Source organism: Guillardia theta (assembly GCF_000315625.1).
Source record: "Guillardia theta CCMP2712 unplaced genomic scaffold GUITHscaffold_30, whole genome shotgun sequence".
In the NCBI taxonomy this organism is placed as follows: Eukaryota; class Cryptophyceae; order Pyrenomonadales; family Geminigeraceae; genus Guillardia; species Guillardia theta.
Window position 1 is genome coordinate 512,998 of NW_005434644.1, and position 20,316 is coordinate 533,313.

Here is a 20,316-nt window from a genome sequence, read left to right on the forward strand (position 1 = left end):
TTCTGAAGGGAATACAGCATCATCACAACTGCAAGACTGACACATAACATACCCACTCCACGTCCTCCGTGAGGATTGAGATCAATGGTCCACTTCCTCCTCCTCCTCCTCCTCCTCCTCCTCCTCCTCCTCCTCCTCCTCCTCCTCCTCCTCCTCCTCCTCCTCCTCCTCCTCCTCCTCCTCCTCCTCCTCCTCCTCCTCCTCCTCCTCCTCCTCCTCCTCCTCCTCCTCCTCCAATGGATCTTTCCTCTTGCTCGTCTCCTCCTCACCCTGCAAAAGGTATGCCTCAGCTTCACCATGGATGGACAGACCTACTTCCAACCCAACCTCCTGCACGCCCTCGCTGCTGGCGTTCCTGTAGTTGTGCTGGGAGCTCCTCCCCTCGGCCTCCACATCCTCCCCTCTCGTGCTTCCTGCGAGGACTGTCCCGATGACGGCCCGCGATGTGGATGGCCGCACATGTCGGCGATGGAGTGCGAGGAGCTGGGATGCTGCTGGAGAGCGAGGATGGTTAGGGGAAGTGGTCCTCCTCAGCCGCTGAGAGCCGCACAGTGTAGGCAGCCATGTGCAGTGGAGTACCCGAGCGGCAGCGGGGTGGTCGTGATCCCTCGAGACAAGACGTTTGCCGACTCTTCATCGAGTGGGGAGGAAGCACTGAGGTTATCAGGCTCAGCTTGAGGAGGAAGGGGAAGATGGGGAGAGAAAGGCGGACGAGGGGGAGGAGGGGAGGAGGGGGAGGAGGAAGAGGAGAGTGTGGGGGGGGCGGGGAGGATGGGAGGACGAGTGGGAGTTGATTTGAGTTGGCAGGGCGATGGCGGACACACTTACGAGGAGGATAAAGCCTTTACTGAGAGACGAGGATGTATGGCAGGCAGAATCTACAGGTGAGAAAGATTGACATGAGGGATAGGAGGATGTTGAGACTTTGAGCAGCCGCAATTGCGATGGTGCGACGTCACCACGGGGAAGTAATCTGAGCATTCACAACTCCTTCAACTCTGACGGCTGTGGGCAGAACAACTCGCTGTCGGATGTGCGGGCGCTGCTCCATGCTCTAGGAACCACGTCGTCTTAGCAGAGGGCGCGAACTCAAGAGGAGAGGCTGCTCAAGAAATCAAAGTCGAGCCCGAGAAGCTGCTTCCTCCTCGACCACTCTCGTTCAAACTCCAGCTGCTCCTTGTCTTCGGCGTACTGCTTGCTTTCAGCACCAGGAAGCAACTGCTGCATCGAGAGTTGTTGGCAACGTTGCATGTGATGGTGATAGCGCAGGCACCATTTGCACTCGGCGTAACCTTGCAGCCTATCGAACAAGCCTGCAGTAACAGATTGTTGATGTTGAACCGTCCTGTCCTCCGCCGGCTGGTTCAGCTCTCCCCCACTCATGCTGCTCGACATGCGTCCCTTCCTCTCCCCACGCTCGGCATGACAGCAGCAAAAGACAAGCTTCAGCTCATTGCTCTCTAGCTTCTTCGCAAGAGCCTCCAGGCCCTGCGGTGAGCTGACCGTTGAGTTTGAAGACTGCAGATTATGAATCGCCTTCCGGATTCTCCTCCTTGCCAGCACTTTCTCTCGATTCCGAACGTAATAGATGGCAGAGTAATGACGGAGACTCCTTGCTCGCTTCGTCTCTTGCCATGCCCGCGGCTTCTGCTTTGTGTACGGTCTCAGCATGTGCTGCCCAGCGTCAGAGCTCCTGTCAGCCATGGACGGCGCTGAAGATTCCGAGCAAGCTCCTTCACCCCAGGCTTCACAACCTACAGCATGACTGGGAGGAAGATTCAGGTGGCAGGCACTCTCCACTAGTTGAGAGGAGACATATGACTTGCGCAACTTCTGCGCAGCCATCTCGTCTGCCATGTCTATGTGGTAGCAGCAGAGGCGGTTTTCCAGGTTTCCATACCTCCTGGCCATGGAAGTGGAGACCTTTCTGGTGCAGTAGAAGCAACGAGACCGCAGGGGCAAGGCTTCGTAAGATGAGTTGGAGGTTATCATCCTCTTAGAGCACCCGCTACACATAAACCTTAGCCACGGCGCACCGTTAGAATCCTTGGCCGCCAGGCCCTTCTCAACACAGTTCGATCTGCAGTAGAAGCAATCCCTCACAACACGAGCATCATGATCGAGATGCATGTGCTGAGGTTTGGAATGCAAGCCGTTGCCGTTCCAAAAACTATCCGATACGGGCAGAAAAAGTCCCAAACTCGCAACACAGTCTGCACTGTTGCAACATTGCAGAGACAAGAGCTGAAGAAAGAGTGTTGCTGACAGACTGGGGCATTTAAATCTATCAGTCTTCCTACACCACTGCATTACCGGATACAACGCTGGAAGTTCAGCAACCAACACGTCCTTCTGGGCATTCAAAACAGAACCACACCCAGATCTTTGACATCATTCTGCCCCCAAATCTTTCCTCAATTATCAGATATACCTTGTCCTTGAAGATAGTATCCTAGATTCTGCTTCATCCTCCTCTTTCCCGTCCTCTTTGTTGACCTCCGACTGCTGCTACCCCTCCGCGTCCCAGCATGGCGCGCAAAAGGCCCTTGCGCCCCATTTTAAAAATCAAGCTAGTTTTAAGACGAGATATCTCGGGGCAGCAATGTACCGCTGAACATTGCAAAAATATTTATATCAATGTATCTGTACCAATTTCTACAGGATTGTTTTTAAAAATGTTTGTAGTTTCATAAGGAAATGTGGTTGAAGAAAGTACCAAAATCGTAACTTGTACTAGGCCCCCTTTCAGCTTCGTGTTTACTCAAAGTTTTGAGTACTGAACAGGTTCGGCCCGTCACGGTTGAACGCCATGACCCCCGGTCGGGCCCGCCCCGCCGGGATCATTCGGACCCGGCGTCACTGTGCGGCGGCCCGGGGACTCGCGCGGGTCACTCAGACCGTCCCGGCGTACGCCCGGCGGTCCGCCGGCCCGGCCCGGCGGGCCAGGGGGGGGGCGTCCGATCAGTCCGACACCGTGGACAACAGGCCGCACGGCGGGGCCGTACCGTACCGTACCGTGCTCCCGGGCTCCCGGAGTCCGGCGCCCGGGACTCCGGTAACGAGTCCCGGACGGTCCGGTCCACGCGGGCGGCCAGCCTGTGCCACTGAGTTCATGATAAACCGTGAACGGCACTGCGGCAGCGCGCGAGCCGCGCGGCCGGCCCTCTCGAGTCACTGAGCCCGAACTTCGGAACATACTATCGGAAGAAACTTAACGCGGTTTGACCTCAGAACGGTCAGCTGACTTGAATGACTTAGTGCTAACAGTGAGTCACCGTCAGCCGACCGTATCAGTGAATGGCCGCCGCGTGACTCGGTTGAGGGCGCCGCCGCCGGCGGCCGGCGGGGCACTTGAAATGCCAGTAAATTTGACTAAGACGCCGGTGGTGCCAGGCCGCGGCTGGGCCCGGCCCGGGCCGGCGGTCACGGCCGGGGGACTGTCCGCAGCCCTAGCTGGGCGGCCGCCGCCGCTCAGCCGGCCGGACCCGCCGGCTTCAAAATGGAGTCCCGGCCGGGCCCGGGCCGCCGCCGCCCGGCCCGGCGTGACCGTATCGGACGCCATCCGGGGGCCTCACGGTGCCGCCCGCGCGGGCCCGGCCGGGGCGTGACTTTTTTCTTTCAGTCCCTTGCTTGGGAGATGTCACGGTCGGGGCAGGGCAAGAGGGAGGGAGACGGGAGGAGGGGGGACTGCCAGTGACCGCACTGCGCTCAGTCTCAGGATGTCCAAGTCTGAGAGGAGGAGGACGTACGAGGTCGTGGTCCAGGAGCGGGGATGCGACCTCCCGGGCGGCATGCCGGCGGGTCCATGGGAGAGCTTTGAAGATGCCAAGGAGCAGATCAGGTGGTGGGCGTCCCACCAGGACGTGGAAGGAGAGCCCTCCAAGGGCTTCACGGTCTGTGCGTCAGGAGGCGACCCGTCCAACCGAAGGCACGGGCGGCGCAACAGCCTCCTGTGCACGGCTACTCGCCTCAAGGGACCGGCACGGTGCAACTGGGGTCTGTTACTTGAAGAGTCCACAGCAGGGTGGATTGTTCGCAAGGCGCACAAGGGGTGCGACCTGCTCAAGCACAGCCACGTCGGGATCCCTGACGTGTCACACCTGCGCGCGCGCCTCCAAGGAGCAGGAGCGCAGCAGCTCGTCGGGGAGCAGGCGGATGGCGAGCTCCCGATCCGGCGCTCCCTGGATGCCATCAGGGCGGAAAGGAAGTGCATCGTACCTGACAGCTTCCCCGCAGGGCCTTGGGAAACTTTCATAGATGCCAAGTATCACATCGGGCAATGGGCCAAGGGCTTCGAGTGGGGGGAGGGAAAGGTCGGGTTTGCTGTGGTGGGGTGCGGGAAGGAGGAGGGAAACTCCGTGCGAGGGCCGCGACATTCCTTGTGCTGCACGTGGTACAGGAAGAAGAACAACATGCCGTGGAAGCGATGCCCTTGGAGGATCGACATAGAGCTGTCGTCCGAGGGTTGGACTCTCCGCGACTCGGTTGGCCTGCAGGATCTGTCCTACCACTTCCACGATGAAGAGGCCATGAGCGCTTGGAGGTCAAAGCAGCTGGCTGAAGAGCAGCAGGGCAAGGAAGAGTTGGTCTGCTTGAGGAGCGAGGAGGAGATCAGGCGGCTCAGGAAGTGTGTGCTGCCGCAGGGGATGCCGCAGGGGCCCTGGGACTCGTTTGAGCAGGCAAAGGCGAGCATCAACCGCTGGACGTGCGACGAGAGCACTGGCGGAGGAGGGTGGGCGGTGATCAGCAGCAGCTGGACTAAATCGTCGTCCAAGAAGGGACAGAGGCAGTACCTGTCCTGCTTCCGGTCGGGGAGGCCGCAGGAGACCAGCTTCCAAGACAGCATCGCCCTTTGCTGCGCTTGTCCCTGGAAGGTCGAGCTGGAGGAGGCGAAGGAAGGATGGGTTGTGCGAGATGCTCCCATAGGAACTGACCTGAGTTTTCACAACCATGACCTGATACAGGTGCTCGGCCGACACTCCTGTGCCCCTCTTCCTCCTCTTCTTCGTCCTGCTCCTCCGCCTCGACCTTACTCTACTTGCTAGCCTCTTCCACGCCCTCCTCCCTCCTCCCTCCTCTCTCTTCTTCAGGGGAGCTGATGTATCCCTGCAGTCTGGTTCGTCCATCTCTTCTCCAGCTCCTGAAAATTTCCCCTCGTCCGTGGTGGAATTGATGAACAGGAAGGCTCTTGTCAAGCAGCAGAGGCTCACGGCAAAGACTCAAGTGATCCTCCTCCTCCTCCTCCTCCTCCTCCTCCTCCTCCTCCTCCTCCTCCTCCTCCTCCTCCTCCTCCTCCTCCTCCTCCTCCTCCGCTCTCCATCCCCCCCACCCCTTCTGCTACAGAAGTCCTCACCTACCCTTCTACCCTCCTGCCCTTCTGCCCTCCTGTTCCTTCCTTTGGTCCTTCCTTTCCTCTTCAAGGGGGACTGAACTGGTCGAACAGACGATGGAGGCGAGGTCGTATCTCCGCAAGCGATCTCGTTGCGTGTCCAGAGCTCACGCTCGCGACCATGTCTACGTGGCAGTGAGAGCTGAAGGAGAGGGAGAAAGAGGAGGTTCAGTCTTGCTGCTCCTGCTCCTTCATCTTCAGTCTTTCGTCCTCTGCTTCTGCTGTTCATCCTCATTTATCGCAGGCGGTGGCGGTGATTTCGAAATCCTTGGAGTCTTTGACAACGTCAAGGCAGCCAACCACAAGGTAATCACTGTCGAGGAGGGAGGAGGGGGGCATAAGTGTGGAGCGTTAGAGATTCAAGGGAAGGAGAGGAGAAGAAACGAGAGGAGTAAACCAGAACATTTCAGGCAGAACTTTCCTTCGCCGAGGTGTGCGGGAGGAAGACCGGATGGAGGAAAGAAAGTCAGCTGGAGCAGGGATGCTTCCGGGGGATCGCGAACCTGAGAGAAAAGAGGTCAGGAGCGTCGAGCTCGCGGCGGCAGTGACGTCCAGGCGCAGGCTGAGTGTGTGGGTGGAGAGAAAGAAGCTACGGTCAGAGGCCTTTGCGGGTAGGGGACGAGAGGAGGAGTTGGAAGTGGAAGGGACTGAAGAGCAGTCCAGGAGACCGTCGACAGGCAGAAGGGGCGAACTTTGTGTCGACCTTCGAGGGACAAGACTCGGAGGAGAACAGAGAGGAGGAAGATCGACAAGATGAGGATGAAGCCATGGAGACTGTGAGGATGCTCCCTCCTTCCTTCCCTTACCACCTCCCCTTCCTCCCCTCCTTTCCTTTACTCAACTCGTCCCTTCCCTCCCCTCCTTCCCTCCCTCCCTCCCTCCTTGACTTCCTTGCAGGAGATGGAGAGAAAGGCCCTAAACTTTCTCTGTTCGGCTCCCTCCGCCCTCCCTTCCTCGTCCTCCTCATCTCAGAAGCAGCCTCCTCACACGCGCGTCAAGTGGCTCAACGGCGGAGGCGATGCGGGAGCAGAGGGGTCGCGGTATGCCGAGCACGCTGATCTCCTTGCCGACCCGCTCCTCTCCTTCCCCGCACTGGTCTCCGAGCGATCCTCCTTCCTCTTCAAGTCGAGCGAGGACTCGAGGGCGGCGAGCAAGAAGTTGGGAGGGTCGAGCAGCAGGGGTGTGCTGGAGACTAGCCTGCAGGAGGAGGAGCTCGCAGGCATGGCAAGCGACCGGCCGAGCCCCTTGCTGTGTCCGTTGAGCTGGGAGGCCAACGCGTCTATGCTGAACAATAGCTGAGACAAGCCCGGGGGGAGGGGATGATGAGGAATGAACGCGGTTAAAGCGACCAGACCCGGGATGGTGACCAAATCGGAATGCGAGTGACAGGTAGAGCAGAGAAGCCGCAGAAGAGGAGGAAAGGGGGGAAGGGATGGGGATGGCAATGATTGTAGGTGAGGAGGAGGCAACACGGTGTGATCGACCTCATCGGATGGCGTTAGCTTGTACTTTTGCTGGTGTTGTAGAGGTTGAAGAGCCACATGCTCACGAGCACGAACAGCGTTACCCACACGTTGCGGTCCATCATGAAGACGCCGCGCTCGAAGGACAGGAAGCGATCACGCGCCATGTCGTGCTGCGACCAGGAGCGGGTCAGGGAAGTGTCTGCCACTCCCTCCTCCCATCCCTCCATGCTGATCGTCACGCTCTTCTTCCTCTCCTCCGCCATCCGCAGACTCCTCGCCCCCGCCGCCCCGAAGCAGTTGATGCGTCTGCACGACACTTGTCAGAGAAGTTCTGCCCTCCCGATCCTCCGCCTCCGCCTCTCTCACGGCTGCTCTCCCGTTTCCTTTCCTATCTCCTCACTTGTGCCATCCTTCCCCGTCATCTCCACACGCTGCCTCCCTCGCCCCTCGCCCCTCTCCCCTCCTCCTCCCTCGCCTCTTCCTACATGTCAAGAGAAGAGAGGGCGGGACAACAGGGCAAGCTCTCCGCCAGCGCCATCGCTCCGAAGTCGCCGATCCCATTCTCGCGCAGGTCAACCCGGACGATCTGGCGCAGCTTTGGCAGAACTTCTGCGAGAGCGAGAGCTCCTTGGTTCCCGATCCGGTTGCTGCCCGATGGGTCAAGACACTCAGAAGGAGGAGGGGAGAGGAAGGGGGACGGGAGGGTAATGGGCAACGGGAAGAAGAAGAGGAAGAGGAAGGAGAGGAGAAGGAGACAAGAAGGGGAGCGGACGGGAAGGGAAAGGGAAAGGGGAGGGGAAGGGAAGGGGGAGGGAAAGGGAAAGGGGAGGGCAAGGGAAAGGGGAGGGCAAGGGAAGGGGGAGGGGAAGGGGGACGAAGAGAAGGGGATTGGGGCGAGCAGGCACCAGCTGAGGTCGATGATAGCCAGCGAGCGCAAGGAGGACAGCATGGGAGAGAAGCCAATCAGCCCAGCGTCTTCCACAAGGTTGTGCCGCAGCCTGCAGGAAGGAGGGAGAGATCAACATCTCTCGGGAGGACAAGGTCCACAGCCCCTCACCCGAGATGCCTGACGCTGGAGCTCGACGATGTGCGAGCAAGACCGGCCACGAGGTTCACTGCCAGAGCAAGCTTCACCCTGTCTCTTCCTCCTGAGACCCGCCCTCCCATCCTCTCGTACACCCTTCCTCTCCTCCTCGTCCTCGTCGTCGTCCCTGTCCTCCCCCTCCCCCACTCTGGTTGCCCCACCTGATCCATCTGCTCGCAGAATATTATGGCTCATGTCCACCGTTGCCAACTTCACACAGCTGCCATAATAACTCAGCTGCCTGCACATCCCCTCGTCCTCGTCCTCCTCCTCGTCCTCCTCCTCGTCCTCCTCCTCGTCCTCCTCCTCCTCCTCCTCCTCCTCCTCACCTAGACAGTCGTTCTCCCAGCAGTGCTCCTCCGCTAGCTCCGATCTTGTTCCATCGAAGATCAACAATCGCGAGCTCGGGACATCCACACAAGCTCGAGGAGAGAGCCTCGGCACCCCTGAACAAGAAAGATCAGCAAGAAGCAGGTAGCAGCAAGTTAGCAGGGAAGAGCCGAAGGACTGAAGAGGAAGAAGAGTAGAGGCCGTGAAAAAGAGGTCGAGGGTGGACATGGCAGACGGAGGAGGAGGAGGAAGAGGAGGGAAAGCCAATACGCCGTGGTGCCTCACCGGTCAGAGATCTTGTTGTTGGCAAGGAAGAGGTGCTGCAAGGAGGATCGGACTTGTCTGCCCAAGGACGTGGCACCGCGATCGCCGAACCCGTTCATCCCAAGGGCAAGATGCACGAGCCTCTCGCACCTGCCAGCAGGCCGTCAGGCTCCCGGCGCGTCAAGTCAGATGAGGGGACCAGGTAAGTCCTGAGGACAAGCCCTCCACACCCTGATCTCCGAGGCCGTTCTTGCTGAGGTCCAGGAACTCGAGGAGGTTGCAGTGCTTGAAAGACGACGAGAGCCTCGAGGCTCCTTCCACACCTGCGGGTGCGCAGGGCATGAGGACTCAAAATGCAGGGAGTAAAGGCGAGCGGGAAGAGAGAGGGGAGGGAAGGGGAAAGAAAGGAGCGAGGGGGAGCGGCAGAGGTGCGGGTGGCACAGTCAGAAAGGGAATGAAGAGAACAGGGAGGCGAGAGGGCGTCAAGAAGGAGCAAATAGGAGAGGAGACGGGGGGGTGATTGAAAAAAATGGAGGTTTGAAGAGATATGCACAGATTGGAGCAACTGGGAGACCCTTATGTTTGCTCCAATCTTCTGCTTGAGAAACCGATCATGTCTCACCGATCTTGTTGTCTCTGAGGTCCAAATGTTGTAGCTTCTTGCACAATACAATGCATTCCGCCAAGATGGCGGCACCCTTTCGAGTTGATCAGAATGAGTTGGAGACTGAGAAAAGAACGGAAAAGGAGGAGGAGGAGGAAAAAGAACAGCAGCAGCAGCAGCAGCAGCAGCAGCACCTCATTGCAGATGCAAGTCCCAGAGAGGTCAAGGAAGGAGAGTTGATTGCATCTGCTCGCTCCCATCAGTCTCCCTCATGCACAACCGCAGGACAGATCGACCTCGGAAGGCAGGACGAGATGTGTCTTATTCCAGAGCATTCGAGCTGCAGGGGAGGAGGAGGGTCAGGGCCGCCTGATCGTGCGAGGGGCAGGTGGGGGGGGAAGGAGGCAGAGAGACAGTCACCTTGTTCCGACAGATCTGTAGGTGAGTGAGCGAGTCGCAACGGGGCAGATGCTCGGCCTGGCGTGAACGTCAGCTGCCGTTGCAGGAAGGACGAGCAGACTGCTCTCGTCGACCAGGTTCTCAGCTCCATCGACATGGATCTCGTTGAATCGCAGGGAGAGCTGCTTCAGCCTCTTGCACTGCCCCGGAGTCAGGACGGGCCCGACAGCAGGACAGCCAGGAAGTCGCGCTGACCTGACCGAGGAACGTTGACATCTCCCGTATGCCTTCATCGCCGAACCTGGAGGGAAGCACTTTACCAGGCTCACATGGCGACATCGGAACGCCCACCCGTTCCCCCCGATATCAAACCCCGACAAGTATTTACAATGCGGCAGGGACTGAGCCAGCCCGGCAGCCCCATGGTAGCCTTGGAAACGCGTAAGAGTCTTTGCCACCACCTCCTTCACTGCCTCCACCGCCAGCAACAGCTCCTCCTCCTCCTCCTCCTCCTCCTCCTCTTTCTCCCTCTTCCCTCCCCCCCCGCCCCCATCCTCCCCCTCTTCATCCCTCACCAATCCCGTTGTTGGCGACGTTCAGCGTTTCTATAAGAGGACAAGTCCGCAGAAGATCGCCCAGCAGCAGCGCTCCTTCATCCGAGATGTTGTTGTGGTCCAGGCTAAGGTACTTGAGCTCCTTTGCACGAGGCGTCTTGCAGAAGGAGTCCAGAAGCTGCGCAGGAGGGCGCTTGACTCAGATCGGTCTCTCTCAGCCTCCTCCAATCCTCACCAGTTTCATCCCCTGCGCGCCGATGTTGTTGGAACGCAAGTCCTTACCAGTCAAGTGAGTCCTCAACAAACGCGAACGAGCCAGGATGCAGGTTCGGGAGGAAGAGCGCGCTCACCATGTGGACGAGGTGAAGTCCTCCCTCCAGAGCATTGACCAGGGCAGGAAGAAGGTTTGCGCTGTAAAGAAGAGCCTTATGGGCGAGCGAGGAGCCCGGGAACCATCAAGAACCTGTAGGACTGGGCTACGATAGAAATCCTCCCCCCGAACCTCGACAAGCAGCTCACTGTCGCTGTCGGACAATCTCTTCCTGTACTCACTGTGAGATAAAGTCAACGAGCATCGTCGTCAAACCGGTCTGAGAGAAGAGGAGGACTTTAGGAGCCGACGGCAGCAGCCTGTAGAGGCGCCAGCAGGTCCGGAGTCCTGCCATCATCATGAGGTTCCGTGGGCGACGTTTGGATTAGAGAGCAGGATTCTTCTTCTGAAGCAGTCACCTGCAATGATGTGGGTTTCGGGCCATGCGTGCAAGATGATGTCATCCTCCAAGGAGAAGAGATGGGTATCGCTCCATTCCCCCCTCTGCATTGGAGAATGCAAGCAGTTCGTTCAACCAGGGAGCCCCATTCTCACTCCATCAACGCCATTCTGCACGCCAGATCAGATCAAGAGCCATCAAGCGCATGCAAGAAGCTGCCAAATGTTCCACACTCCTCCCCTCCTCTTCCTCTCATACCCTCCTACTCCACCTACCTCCTTCATCAGCCATCTTCAGAATTTTCAGTCAATTTTAGAAAGCCTACTAAATTTTGAGTAAAAATAAACCTTCCGAGTCTCACATCTTTCCTGAGCAAAAAGACGGTGCCCGGGCCGGCCGGTAGGCCCGGGCCGGGGCAGTGCCGGGTACTACTGCCACCGGGCCGGCCAAACCCGGCCGCCGGGCGTTACCGTTTTACAATAATTTTAAATGGTTTACAAATCAAAAAAAAGTAGATGATCACGGACTCCTATCACCACACACTCTCCTCATTGTCCTCGTACTGATTTTTAACTTAACTTTGAGTAAACTATCGATTCAGATGAGTGAACTTTGATCCCAAAAAAAAAAAAAATGACTTCATGCAATGAACCGGGCAAACAAACATTTCCAGTTCCATCACGACAAGGTGAGATGTTCCCCCGAATACATCGAGAGCTCAATTGAGAAATCGCAGGTCTTGGCTGTACAGTCATATACCTCGCCAGTTGAAGTTTCGACATCTTGAAACACTTCCATCCTTTCACATAAAAATCTTCAAAGTATAGAGGGAGATTTGAAATGACCAGTGCAGCCATACGAGGACGGCGGTCATGCTTTTTAAAAGTATTTTTGTTTGGTAAAGTTTTTCATCCACTACCCCACCTGTGGTATTTTCTTTCCACCCCACCCCTATTCGGTCATAAACTAATAAACCCACCCTTGTCATCTGCTGTATGAGGACTTCTAATAAAGGACCACCCACCCATCAAAATCCTCTGTTGTGCGGAGATTTGCAGAATACAGAACATAAAAATTTACCCTACCCACCCATCCAAATTGCATAAAATCTGGAGAATTTATAAGGTACCCCACCCACTTTCTACTACCTTTATAGAAAATTCCCTGACTGAAAAAATGACCCCACCCCCTGTTTACAAAGCAACTTTATATACATGTGACATTTTAATAGATGTACCCCCCACCCTGTAGCTGAAGGGAAACTACCCAGGAGGTGGTACAGTTCTGGTAAAAGTCGACCAACGTGTGAAGAGGAAAAACCTTGAAGGGAGGAGCAACAAACCCAACAAACGAGGTGGGGGGAGAGGAAGGGTTCAGAACGAGAGGAGAAGACCACAGGAGAGTGAAGATACAGGCAGGAAGGCGGGAAGACTGGCCGCCCGGCAACAAGATCACCAAAGGAGTAAGGGATAAAAACAAACAATTGGAGAGGTTAAAACTCGAAGCAAGGAGCCAGTAAGCGACAGTGCGGAAGAAAACGCCAAACCAATCTAAATTACATTAGACTACCGTAATTCTGCTTCAATGGGCTAGGCGGAAACGCCTTCACAAAATTGCTGCCTAGATCGTGAAAGGCCCTCAAGAAGCAGTAGCGCCGAGCCACATGAAACCTCCTTCCTCTAGCTTCTCCGTCCCTTGCAACCCAGCGCCCTAGGAATGCAAGAGATGGAAACTATCATCTCCCCTGAGGACGTCCTGCGACCACATGCCTACGTCGAAGTGACTTCCTCGACGCGAGAGGAACAGCTCGAAGATGGCGTGCCCATTGACATCGAGCCGAGTGGTCTTGGGGAATCAAGCATCATCGAGGTCAACCACGCGTCTTTCCTAGATGCGTTTGTGCGCAACTACACCCAGCAGCCCGGTAACTTCATGGACCTTGCCTTGAAGGACAGGCACGTCTACCGTCACGATCCTCTCCTGTCTGTCTTCTCATGGGAGCCTATCACCGCCTTCATGTCCTCGAGAGCCGGTCAGCTCATCGCTCTGCTCGTGGCCGTGCCTTGGCTGGTGGTGAGGATATACGAGGTCGCAGCTCTCCGGCAGCAAGACTTCTTCTTCCCAGCCATCAGCTCGGTGCATGTCATCCTAGAGCCGCACGCCATACCCAGCAACGTGTCGTGCGGCTGGGATGCGCGTCTGGAGCTGCTGAGCTGGTTCTTCCCTCCGCTTGCTCTGCTGATGGCGGGGATCGGAGCAGCCTTGAACAGAGTGCGGTGGGTGAACAAGGTGAGTCAGGCGGGAGGTCGGGGTGGAGCATGGAGCTGACATGAGGCTTGGGGGGGGCTGCAGATCTTTGTTTTCTTCGGAGCGCTCGACGCGGCCTGCAACATGCTGATATTCCTTCGGCTGGAGGTACGGGGCGATTACCACAAGACGATGCTTGGGACACCTTCGTTTCTGTTTCTGCTCGTCGCGGTCAAGGTACGGGAGGGCGGGGAGCGACGAGCTCCAGGCGGCGGAGGGGGACTGACGGGGGTGCTGTGCAGGACGTGCTTCTGTTCCCCGGGCCGCTCCTGTACAGCGAGTCGTCGGCGATCGAGCTGGGGCTGCTCTCGAACGTGGTGTACGCGTGTGCAGCAGGGGCGTGGTTGGTGTCGTATCAGAGCATCATCGTGATCATCGTGCTGAGCATGGTCTTGATGCTGCGACGGGCGCTGGTGTACCGGGGGGAGCGGATGATCGCGGGGGATCGGGCGGCGTTTTGTAGGGAGTGGGAAGGGCTGGCAGACAGGAGCAAGGAGGCGATCCAGCACCTGTCGGAGCAAGTCAGGGAGTATGCAGCATCTAGGCCCGAGTCTCCTTTAAGTGCAGACGAGACGGCAGGAGACGCTGAGGCGAGGTCGAGCCTGAGGCAGCTGCACACGCTCTACGGGAGAGGTCGAAGCCTCACAGAGACGGTACAAAAGGGGACGTTTGTGGTAGAGCAGCGATCGGCCGCGGGGCCGGTCAACAGCCTGGACCAGCTGTACGCGCACGCGGTGCTGATAGAGCCCATCTTCAGGGAGAAGGCGCTGGGGCTTGCGGCGGAGGCCAAGGGGATGATCCCGCTACGGCTGAGCGCGGATGACAAGAGAGAGTACGTGCGGCTGGAGGACATCCGGGGGGACGTGAGCTTGATGAGACACGTGGAATGGCCTAGAATCAAGAACGTCGACCGCGCCATCGACAAGATCCTCCGCCTGTGCGATGGGCAGACGTCGAGGCTGCTGGACGTGGTGCGGCAGTGCATCGTCTTCGAGCAGCTCGAGGACCTGTGCGAGTGTCTGGAGCGGATCCTGGGAGACCCCGAGATCGTGGTGATGAGGATCAAGAACAGGCTGGACCCGAGCTTCGACGCGCGGACGACGGGGGGGTACAGGGACGTACTTTTGAACCTACGGGTGGTGACGGAGAGGACGAGGGAGCTGGGGGTAGCGGGGCACGTGTGCGAGCTGCGGCTGGGGGTGATGGGGATGCATGTGCTATCGACACGGGAGCGGCGGCTGCGGTACCGAGGGGTGAAGCAGGTACTGAGGTACGAGAGGGCATGGTGGGCAAAGCGTGGTACTTGGTCAATGTCGGAGCTGGTAGAGAAAACGAAAATTTCGTCAATCCAAGTCAGCATGAGCCAAGTGTCTGCGTCGTTTGTTTGGAGTCAAGAAGAGACAATACAGTCTCGATGGATGATGCAGATGTATGAAGCTTTCGATGGATGCACACAGAGCTCTTTCATGAAGTACAAGGGCAAGTACCCGGGGGGTATCATGGACGAGAAGCTACGAAACATCGTCACCGGGATACAGAATACCATGACCTCGAGCGTCATCTTCTCCTCTAGACCTGTCACCAATGGCCTGCAAATGTTGACGACGCAGGTCGTGCTTCTTGCCGTCGCAGCGTTCCTGACGTACATGTACTCCCAATCTTCTGATCTCAGCGGATTCCTGCAAAACAAAGCTACTTCCGTCTATGTCGCAAGATTGCACATACAAGAATACCGCGATCAAGCTCCTCGCGCCTCCATTCCCAGCGCCTCCGTCTCCAACTTCTCTCTCATGCTTGACAGCTGCAACCAGCGATCTCCGGCGTCCACCAAGACGGTGAACAACACGCTCTACTTCTTCTTCGCTCCGCCGGCGGAGGCCAACGGCTGGCACTTCAGCCTCAACCCTGACAACCAGCTGGCGGGCTACGACCCGATCGCCTTCAACCTCTCGATACTGGAGCGGCCGGTGGGGAGCGGGGAGGAAGTAGAGAGTGTGTCGGGGAAGGCGTGGAAGGACTGGACGAGCTTCTCGTGCAGAGAGAGGCCGGGGATGGGAGTGTGCAAGGAGGGCGAGGCGTACAGGGGGGCTCGGATGAGTTTCAGCGTTCAGTTTCTACTACCGAAGATAATTGCAACGATCTTCTCCTTTGTTCAGCCTCTTGTATGCGTCTTGGCGGTAGTGACGGCAAGGCTAGGGTATCGACGGGTACCGAAGACGATGTTCGCGTCCATGTTTCACGTCATTGGTGTGCTCGAAATGTGCTTTTTCGTTGCTAGGGATGACACCACTGGAACTGCGTTGCTTTGGGGCATTGGGGACTTTTCTTTCGGGATGGTGATCGAGTTTCGAGAGCAGTACACAATGGCTATGCTGCCCTTCTACTGCATCTTCACCTCCATTGGTGGCACCGCGTTCTATACTCAAGGCTTTAGAACGGCTCCTACCGTAAATTACTTCGGGTACAGTAACTACTTGCTACTTGCAGGATGGTTGTACTTCACCGTAGGTAGAGGATTGCTCGTCCGAAAGGCCTTCAACAACGTCAAGTCGGAGCTTCTCAAGTACAACGACCTCTGGCAGTCTCTCTCTTCCTCTCAAAACAGCCGCCTGACCCTGGAGCGCATCGGCCAGCTGGTCTCGCAGGTCCAAGTCCCGACCACGCTGGTTCAGAGCCGCGTGCATGACCCCGACAGCCCGCTAGAGTCGTCGTCGAGCCCGCTGGAGTGGATGCTGAGGAGGAGCCAGGGCGGGTCCTCCTCGCTGCGTGTGCCGAGCAAGAGCGTGTGGCCGCTGAGCAAGGACCCGCGGGTGGTGTCGCTAGACCAGCTGTACGCGCAGGCGGTGTTTGCCGACCCGATCTTCCGGAAGAAGGTACAGGAGCTGGCGGAGGAGTCGAGGGGCTTGTTCCCGGCTCTGCCTTCAGGTAGCGAAGAGTCGGTGGAGTGTATCGGGTGGAGGGAGGCGAAGGAGGACGAGGAGCTTCAGCAGCGGATCCGATGGGCGCCGATGAAGAGCGTGGATCGGGCGGTGGAGAAGCTCGTGCGATCCTACAACAACGACGTGTCGAGGCTGCTGGACGTGGTGCGGCAGTGCATCGTCTTCGAGCAGCTCGAGGACCTGTGCGAGTGTCTGGAGCGGATCCTGGGAGACCCCGAGATCGTGGTGATGAGGATCAAGAACAGGCTGGACCCGAGCTTCGACGCGCGGACGACGGGGGGGTACAGGGACGTACTTTTGAACCTACGGGTGGTGACGGAGAGGACGAGGGAGCTGGGGGTAGCGGGGCACGTGTGCGAGCTGCAGCTTCTGGTGAAGGGGTTTATGGATCTGAGGACGACGGAGGGGCACAAGAGGTATGTAGCGTATAGGAACCTGAGATGTGAGTAAGTTAGGTGCCTGAAGATCAGCCCGGCATCATGAAGTTGTAGAAGTGTTGCACAATTTTCATTTCTTGAATGTGATGGCATGGGCTCATACCGTAGTACGAACTCGACTGATATTAATTTATGGCTCGGTTACTTATATAGTTCATTACGATTGATCGCATGCCAGCCGTGCCGCCAGTCAGATAGCGCCGAGTTAACAAAACTCTCCTGTAAATCAAGGCGACCGGGCCTTACGTGTTGCGAGGCGGCAATGCAGTACGTCAGACGAAGAGGAGGCCTTCCTAGCCGTCTTGCTAAGGTCCTCTCATGTCTTTTCACATCCAAGCATACAGTCTATCTCTCATGGCTCTTCAATCCTTGTTTCGTGTGCATTAGATTCGGTACGGTATGTTGCAGCTGAGGTCGATATGACTGATATCTGCATTACTTTATACGGGGACTAGTCACTTTGGGATACTGAGAGCCCCCCCCGGGGGGGCAGCCTGGCATGACCGTCGGCAACGACTCCGCCGAAGTGCTCGCCCGGCCGCCGCGGGCCGTGAGCCTCGAACTTCCGAAGGCTTCCAAAGTTCCGAACGGTTCGGAAACTTGCAGTCACTGAGTGCCTTGGCAGCGGGGGGCCCTCCCCGGGTGACTACTCGCCGCATCGGTCAGAACTTGCCGCCGCGGGCCCGGCCGGTGACCGTCGCGTGACCGGGTGGCGGCGGCCGGGCCCGGGCCTGACTCCCAGTGACTCAGTGATGACTGGCATCTCAAACTTGAACTCGAGACTCCTCTCGGATGCAGTACGGTAATCGGACTCCGGGATGCCAGGGATCGGACGGACAACAATAAAATTTCAATAAAATTCAGCTTTTGTCTCAACAAAGAAATGCAGGAAAAGGTAGAATTTCAATAAATTTATGTAACGCTGCGAGGGCACGTGCAAGTATCATAAGCCATAGTGGGGGAGATGGCGGGAGGGGAAGAGACAGAAGAGTTGAGGATGCCGGGGGGGAGAGAAGGACATGGTGGAGAGTGGAACAGAGGAAGCTCAAAAGTCGGGGAGAGAAGCTGTAGAATGCAGGGAGAGATGACAGGCAAAGAGTGTGGATCGATTACAGTCGTAGGAGATATGCTGGTTGAGGATACGATAGAACAATGTAGTGGGAGTAGGAGAGACAAGATGGATGTATGCACGGCCCCGTTGAAGCAGCTTCATGGTTAGTCATGGCTGCAGTGGAGGAGAGGCTTGTTTGAGTCTGCTAGAGGGTTGAAATACACAGCATCAGAGCAGGTCAAGATGACCTGACGTTGGGCGGTTTCGACTGCAACTCTTGCCTGAGTGGAGGACGGGAAGATTTGTCTCTCACCTCTGTGACGCAGCCACCGCCTTGGACGACATTGAAGCCTTGAGCTCTTCCATCACAGCAAGGAGGCACATTGCAGGCAAACAGTCAAAGATTTGTGGATTACTGAAGTCAGGTTGCTCTAGCGGTTCTCGTCTCCTCCTCCTTCTCCTCCTCCTCACCTTCTCTGCTCACTCCCTGGGCTTCAGTCCTTCCGACTCTCGCAGGATGTCGTCAGCCATGGATGTCGCATCTGCTCTCGCTCTCGCCGACGTGCGGGCAGGAGGTGGGCAGCAGCTCATCCCAGGCACGCAGGCTACCGTCCTGTGCTGCATGTGCGGAGTTCCGATGGTTTGGAACCCGTCAAGCATGTGCCCCAACTGCATCCGAACGCGGGTAGACATCACCGAAGGAATCCCCAAGAGCGTCCCCCTCCAGCGGTGCCGAGCATGCGGCAGGTACCTCAACCCCCCCAAGGCATGGACCGTGTGCGAGCCGGAGAGCAAGGAGCTCCTGCAGATCTGCCTGAAGAGGGTGAAGGGGCTGAACAAGGTGAAGCTGATCGACGCTTCCTTCATCTGGACGGAAGCGCACTCGAAGCGTCTCAAGCTCAAGCTGACGGTGCAGAAGGAGGTCTACAGCGGGGTGATCCTGCAGCAAGTCTTCGTGGTCGAGGTCGTGATCCACAACTTCCAGTGCACCAACTGCCACATGGTGGCAGCACAGAACACCTGGAGAGCAGCAGTGCAGGTGAGACAGAAGGTGGACCACAAGAGGACCTTCTACCTGCTGGAGCAGCTCATCCTCAAGTACAAGGCCCACCAGCAGACGGTGTCGGTGAAGGAGGTGCCGGACGGCATCGACTTCTACTTCCTCCACCGCCACCATGCGCTGAAGTTCCAAGACTTTGTCAACACCGTCGTGCCTTGCAGGATGAAGAGCGCGAGCGAGAAGCTGATCTCCGAGGACTTCAACAACAACAAGATCAACGCCAAGTACACCTTCTCCGTCGAGATCCTGCCCGTGTGCAAGGACGACATAATCTGCCTGCACCCCAAGCAGCACGACACATTAGGGAACGTGGGACCGCTCGTGCTCTGCATCGGAGTCACCCAGTCAGTCAAGTTGTTGGACCCCCTGACAATGAAGAGGGCGGAGCTGAGACCGGTAGCCCTCTCTCCCCGGCTTGCCCCCTCCCTTGTCTCACTGTCGAGCAGGAGATCTTCTACCGCCATCCTCGCGGTGTCCTCATGTCAACAAAGCAAGCAACAGAGTACACCATCATCGACGTCGAGCCCACCGGCCTCGTCAACGGCAAGATGCGGCAGGTGAGAAGCAGTCGGCAGGCATGAGGGGAAAGAGCAGGAGCAGGAGCAAGTGGGCAGGGGAGTAGAAGAGGATCAGGAGGAGGAGAGGAGGAGAGGAGGAGAGGAGGAGAGGAGGAGAGGAGGAAGTCGCTCATTGAATGGAGCAGGCAGAGCTCACTCTCGCTCGAACTCGAGATCTTGGAAGCAACGATCAGATCTTTCACTCCCTGACGCATCTTGGGAATGTTCTGCAAGCGGGCGACACCGTGCTGGGGTACGACCTGACTGCCGCTGTCTTCAACGAGGCCGAGACCAAGGAGTGGCCAAAGCTGCAGCTGCCTGACGTGAGCGTGCTAACTGCTGCAGAGGAGGGGGAGGCTGACCTGAGTGCTGGTCAGGTGGTGGTGATCAAGAAACTCTACCCCGAGGCGAGGAGGCGCCGACGCCTCTGGAAGCTGCGATCGATCATCAAGGAGGAGGAGGAAGGGACTTACAAGTCGCTCCACAAGATGGCGGAGCAGGTGGAGCAGGATAGACCTCGGGGGGGGTGAGGGTCTGACGCTTGACTGGCAGGACTATGAGGAATTCCTGCAGGATGTGGAGACAGATGCCGAGGTCAGGCAGCGCGTCAACGTCTACAAAGATCCTTCCAAGTTCCGCATCACCGACGACGGCAAAATCGAGATGCCAACGTGAGTGACTCCTCCTCCTCCTCTACCTCCTCTTCCAGCCCCCACCCCCCACCCGTCCCCCTCTCCCTCCTCCCCTTCCTTGTCCTTGTTCTCGTCCTTGTCCCCGTCTTCGTAGCTCGCATCATCGCCCTCCTCTTTGCCGCGTCCTTCTCCTCCTCCTCCTCCTCATCCTCATCCTCCTCCTCCTCCAGACAAACTTCTCACTTGCTTCTCCTCCTCGACCTCTGATCACGTTCGTCTGCATGCTCCTTACTTTGTATGGCAGGAACACCAACGAGGAGGAGACTGAGGTGCAGGAGGAGGACATGGTTGACCTCGAGGAGATGTTGGACGACTTGGTGCTCGGGGAGGATGAAGAGGAAGCCGTTGGGCAGGAGCTCAACGACGAGTTTGAGGAGGAGCCAGCCGGGGCTGGGCCTGTCAAGAAGGGGAGGGAAGGAGGAGGAGCTCGCAATGCTCCGTACTAGAGCAAGGGACATGGAGGAGGTTTCAAC

General features: G+C 57.6%; 6 protein-coding genes across 6 annotated transcripts; 4 read left to right on the top strand and 2 right to left on the bottom strand.

The window, feature by feature from the left end:
• Positions 1–84: 84 nt before the first annotated feature.
• Positions 85–678, top strand: GUITHDRAFT_138244 (hypothetical protein; the record flags this gene model as incomplete). The annotated part of the gene is made up of 1 exon (XM_005833436.1): positions 85–678. The coding sequence occupies one exon, from the start codon at positions 85–87 to the stop codon at positions 676–678; it is 594 nt and encodes a 197-aa protein (XP_005833493.1).
• Positions 679–1,089: 411 nt separating this feature from the next.
• GUITHDRAFT_138245 (hypothetical protein) lies at positions 1,090–2,130 on the bottom strand (the record flags this gene model as incomplete). Its single annotated transcript, XM_005833437.1, has 1 exon — positions 1,090–2,130. The coding sequence occupies one exon, from the start codon at positions 2,128–2,130 to the stop codon at positions 1,090–1,092; it is 1,041 nt and encodes a 346-aa protein (XP_005833494.1).
• Positions 2,131–3,719: 1,589 nt separating this feature from the next.
• Positions 3,720–6,688, top strand: GUITHDRAFT_107720 (hypothetical protein; the record flags this gene model as incomplete). The annotated part of the gene is made up of 8 exons (XM_005833438.1): positions 3,720–4,964; positions 5,113–5,223; positions 5,444–5,555; positions 5,634–5,695; positions 5,800–5,906; positions 5,951–6,000; positions 6,053–6,165; positions 6,287–6,688. 8 exons carry the CDS (start codon positions 3,720–3,722, stop codon positions 6,686–6,688), a joined length of 2,202 nt encoding a protein of 733 aa, XP_005833495.1.
• Positions 6,689–6,887: 199 nt separating this feature from the next.
• Positions 6,888–10,755, bottom strand: GUITHDRAFT_107721 (hypothetical protein; the record flags this gene model as incomplete). Its single annotated transcript, XM_005833439.1, has 19 exons — positions 6,888–7,161; positions 7,341–7,502; positions 7,761–7,853; positions 7,913–7,990; positions 8,269–8,385; positions 8,555–8,683; positions 8,733–8,856; positions 9,156–9,231; positions 9,332–9,383; positions 9,434–9,477; positions 9,558–9,614; positions 9,671–9,736; positions 9,792–9,837; positions 9,888–9,966; positions 10,112–10,268; positions 10,326–10,367; positions 10,441–10,501; positions 10,554–10,632; positions 10,677–10,755. The coding sequence occupies 19 exons, from the start codon at positions 10,753–10,755 to the stop codon at positions 6,888–6,890; spliced, it is 1,815 nt and encodes a 604-aa protein (XP_005833496.1).
• A 1,761-nt stretch (positions 10,756–12,516) lies between these two features.
• GUITHDRAFT_107722 (hypothetical protein) lies at positions 12,517–16,496 on the top strand (the record flags this gene model as incomplete). Its single annotated transcript, XM_005833440.1, has 3 exons — positions 12,517–13,089; positions 13,153–13,284; positions 13,350–16,496. The coding sequence occupies 3 exons, from the start codon at positions 12,517–12,519 to the stop codon at positions 16,494–16,496; spliced, it is 3,852 nt and encodes a 1,283-aa protein (XP_005833497.1).
• A 1,645-nt stretch (positions 16,497–18,141) lies between these two features.
• On the top strand, positions 18,142–20,103 carry GUITHDRAFT_94322 (hypothetical protein; the record flags this gene model as incomplete). Its single annotated transcript, XM_005833441.1, has 6 exons — positions 18,142–18,990; positions 19,041–19,151; positions 19,298–19,474; positions 19,529–19,651; positions 19,704–19,822; positions 20,088–20,103. Coding segments are annotated over exons 1-6 (1,380 nt in total), but the record flags the coding sequence as incomplete, so codon positions are not given.
• Positions 20,104–20,316: the final 213 nt, after the last annotated feature.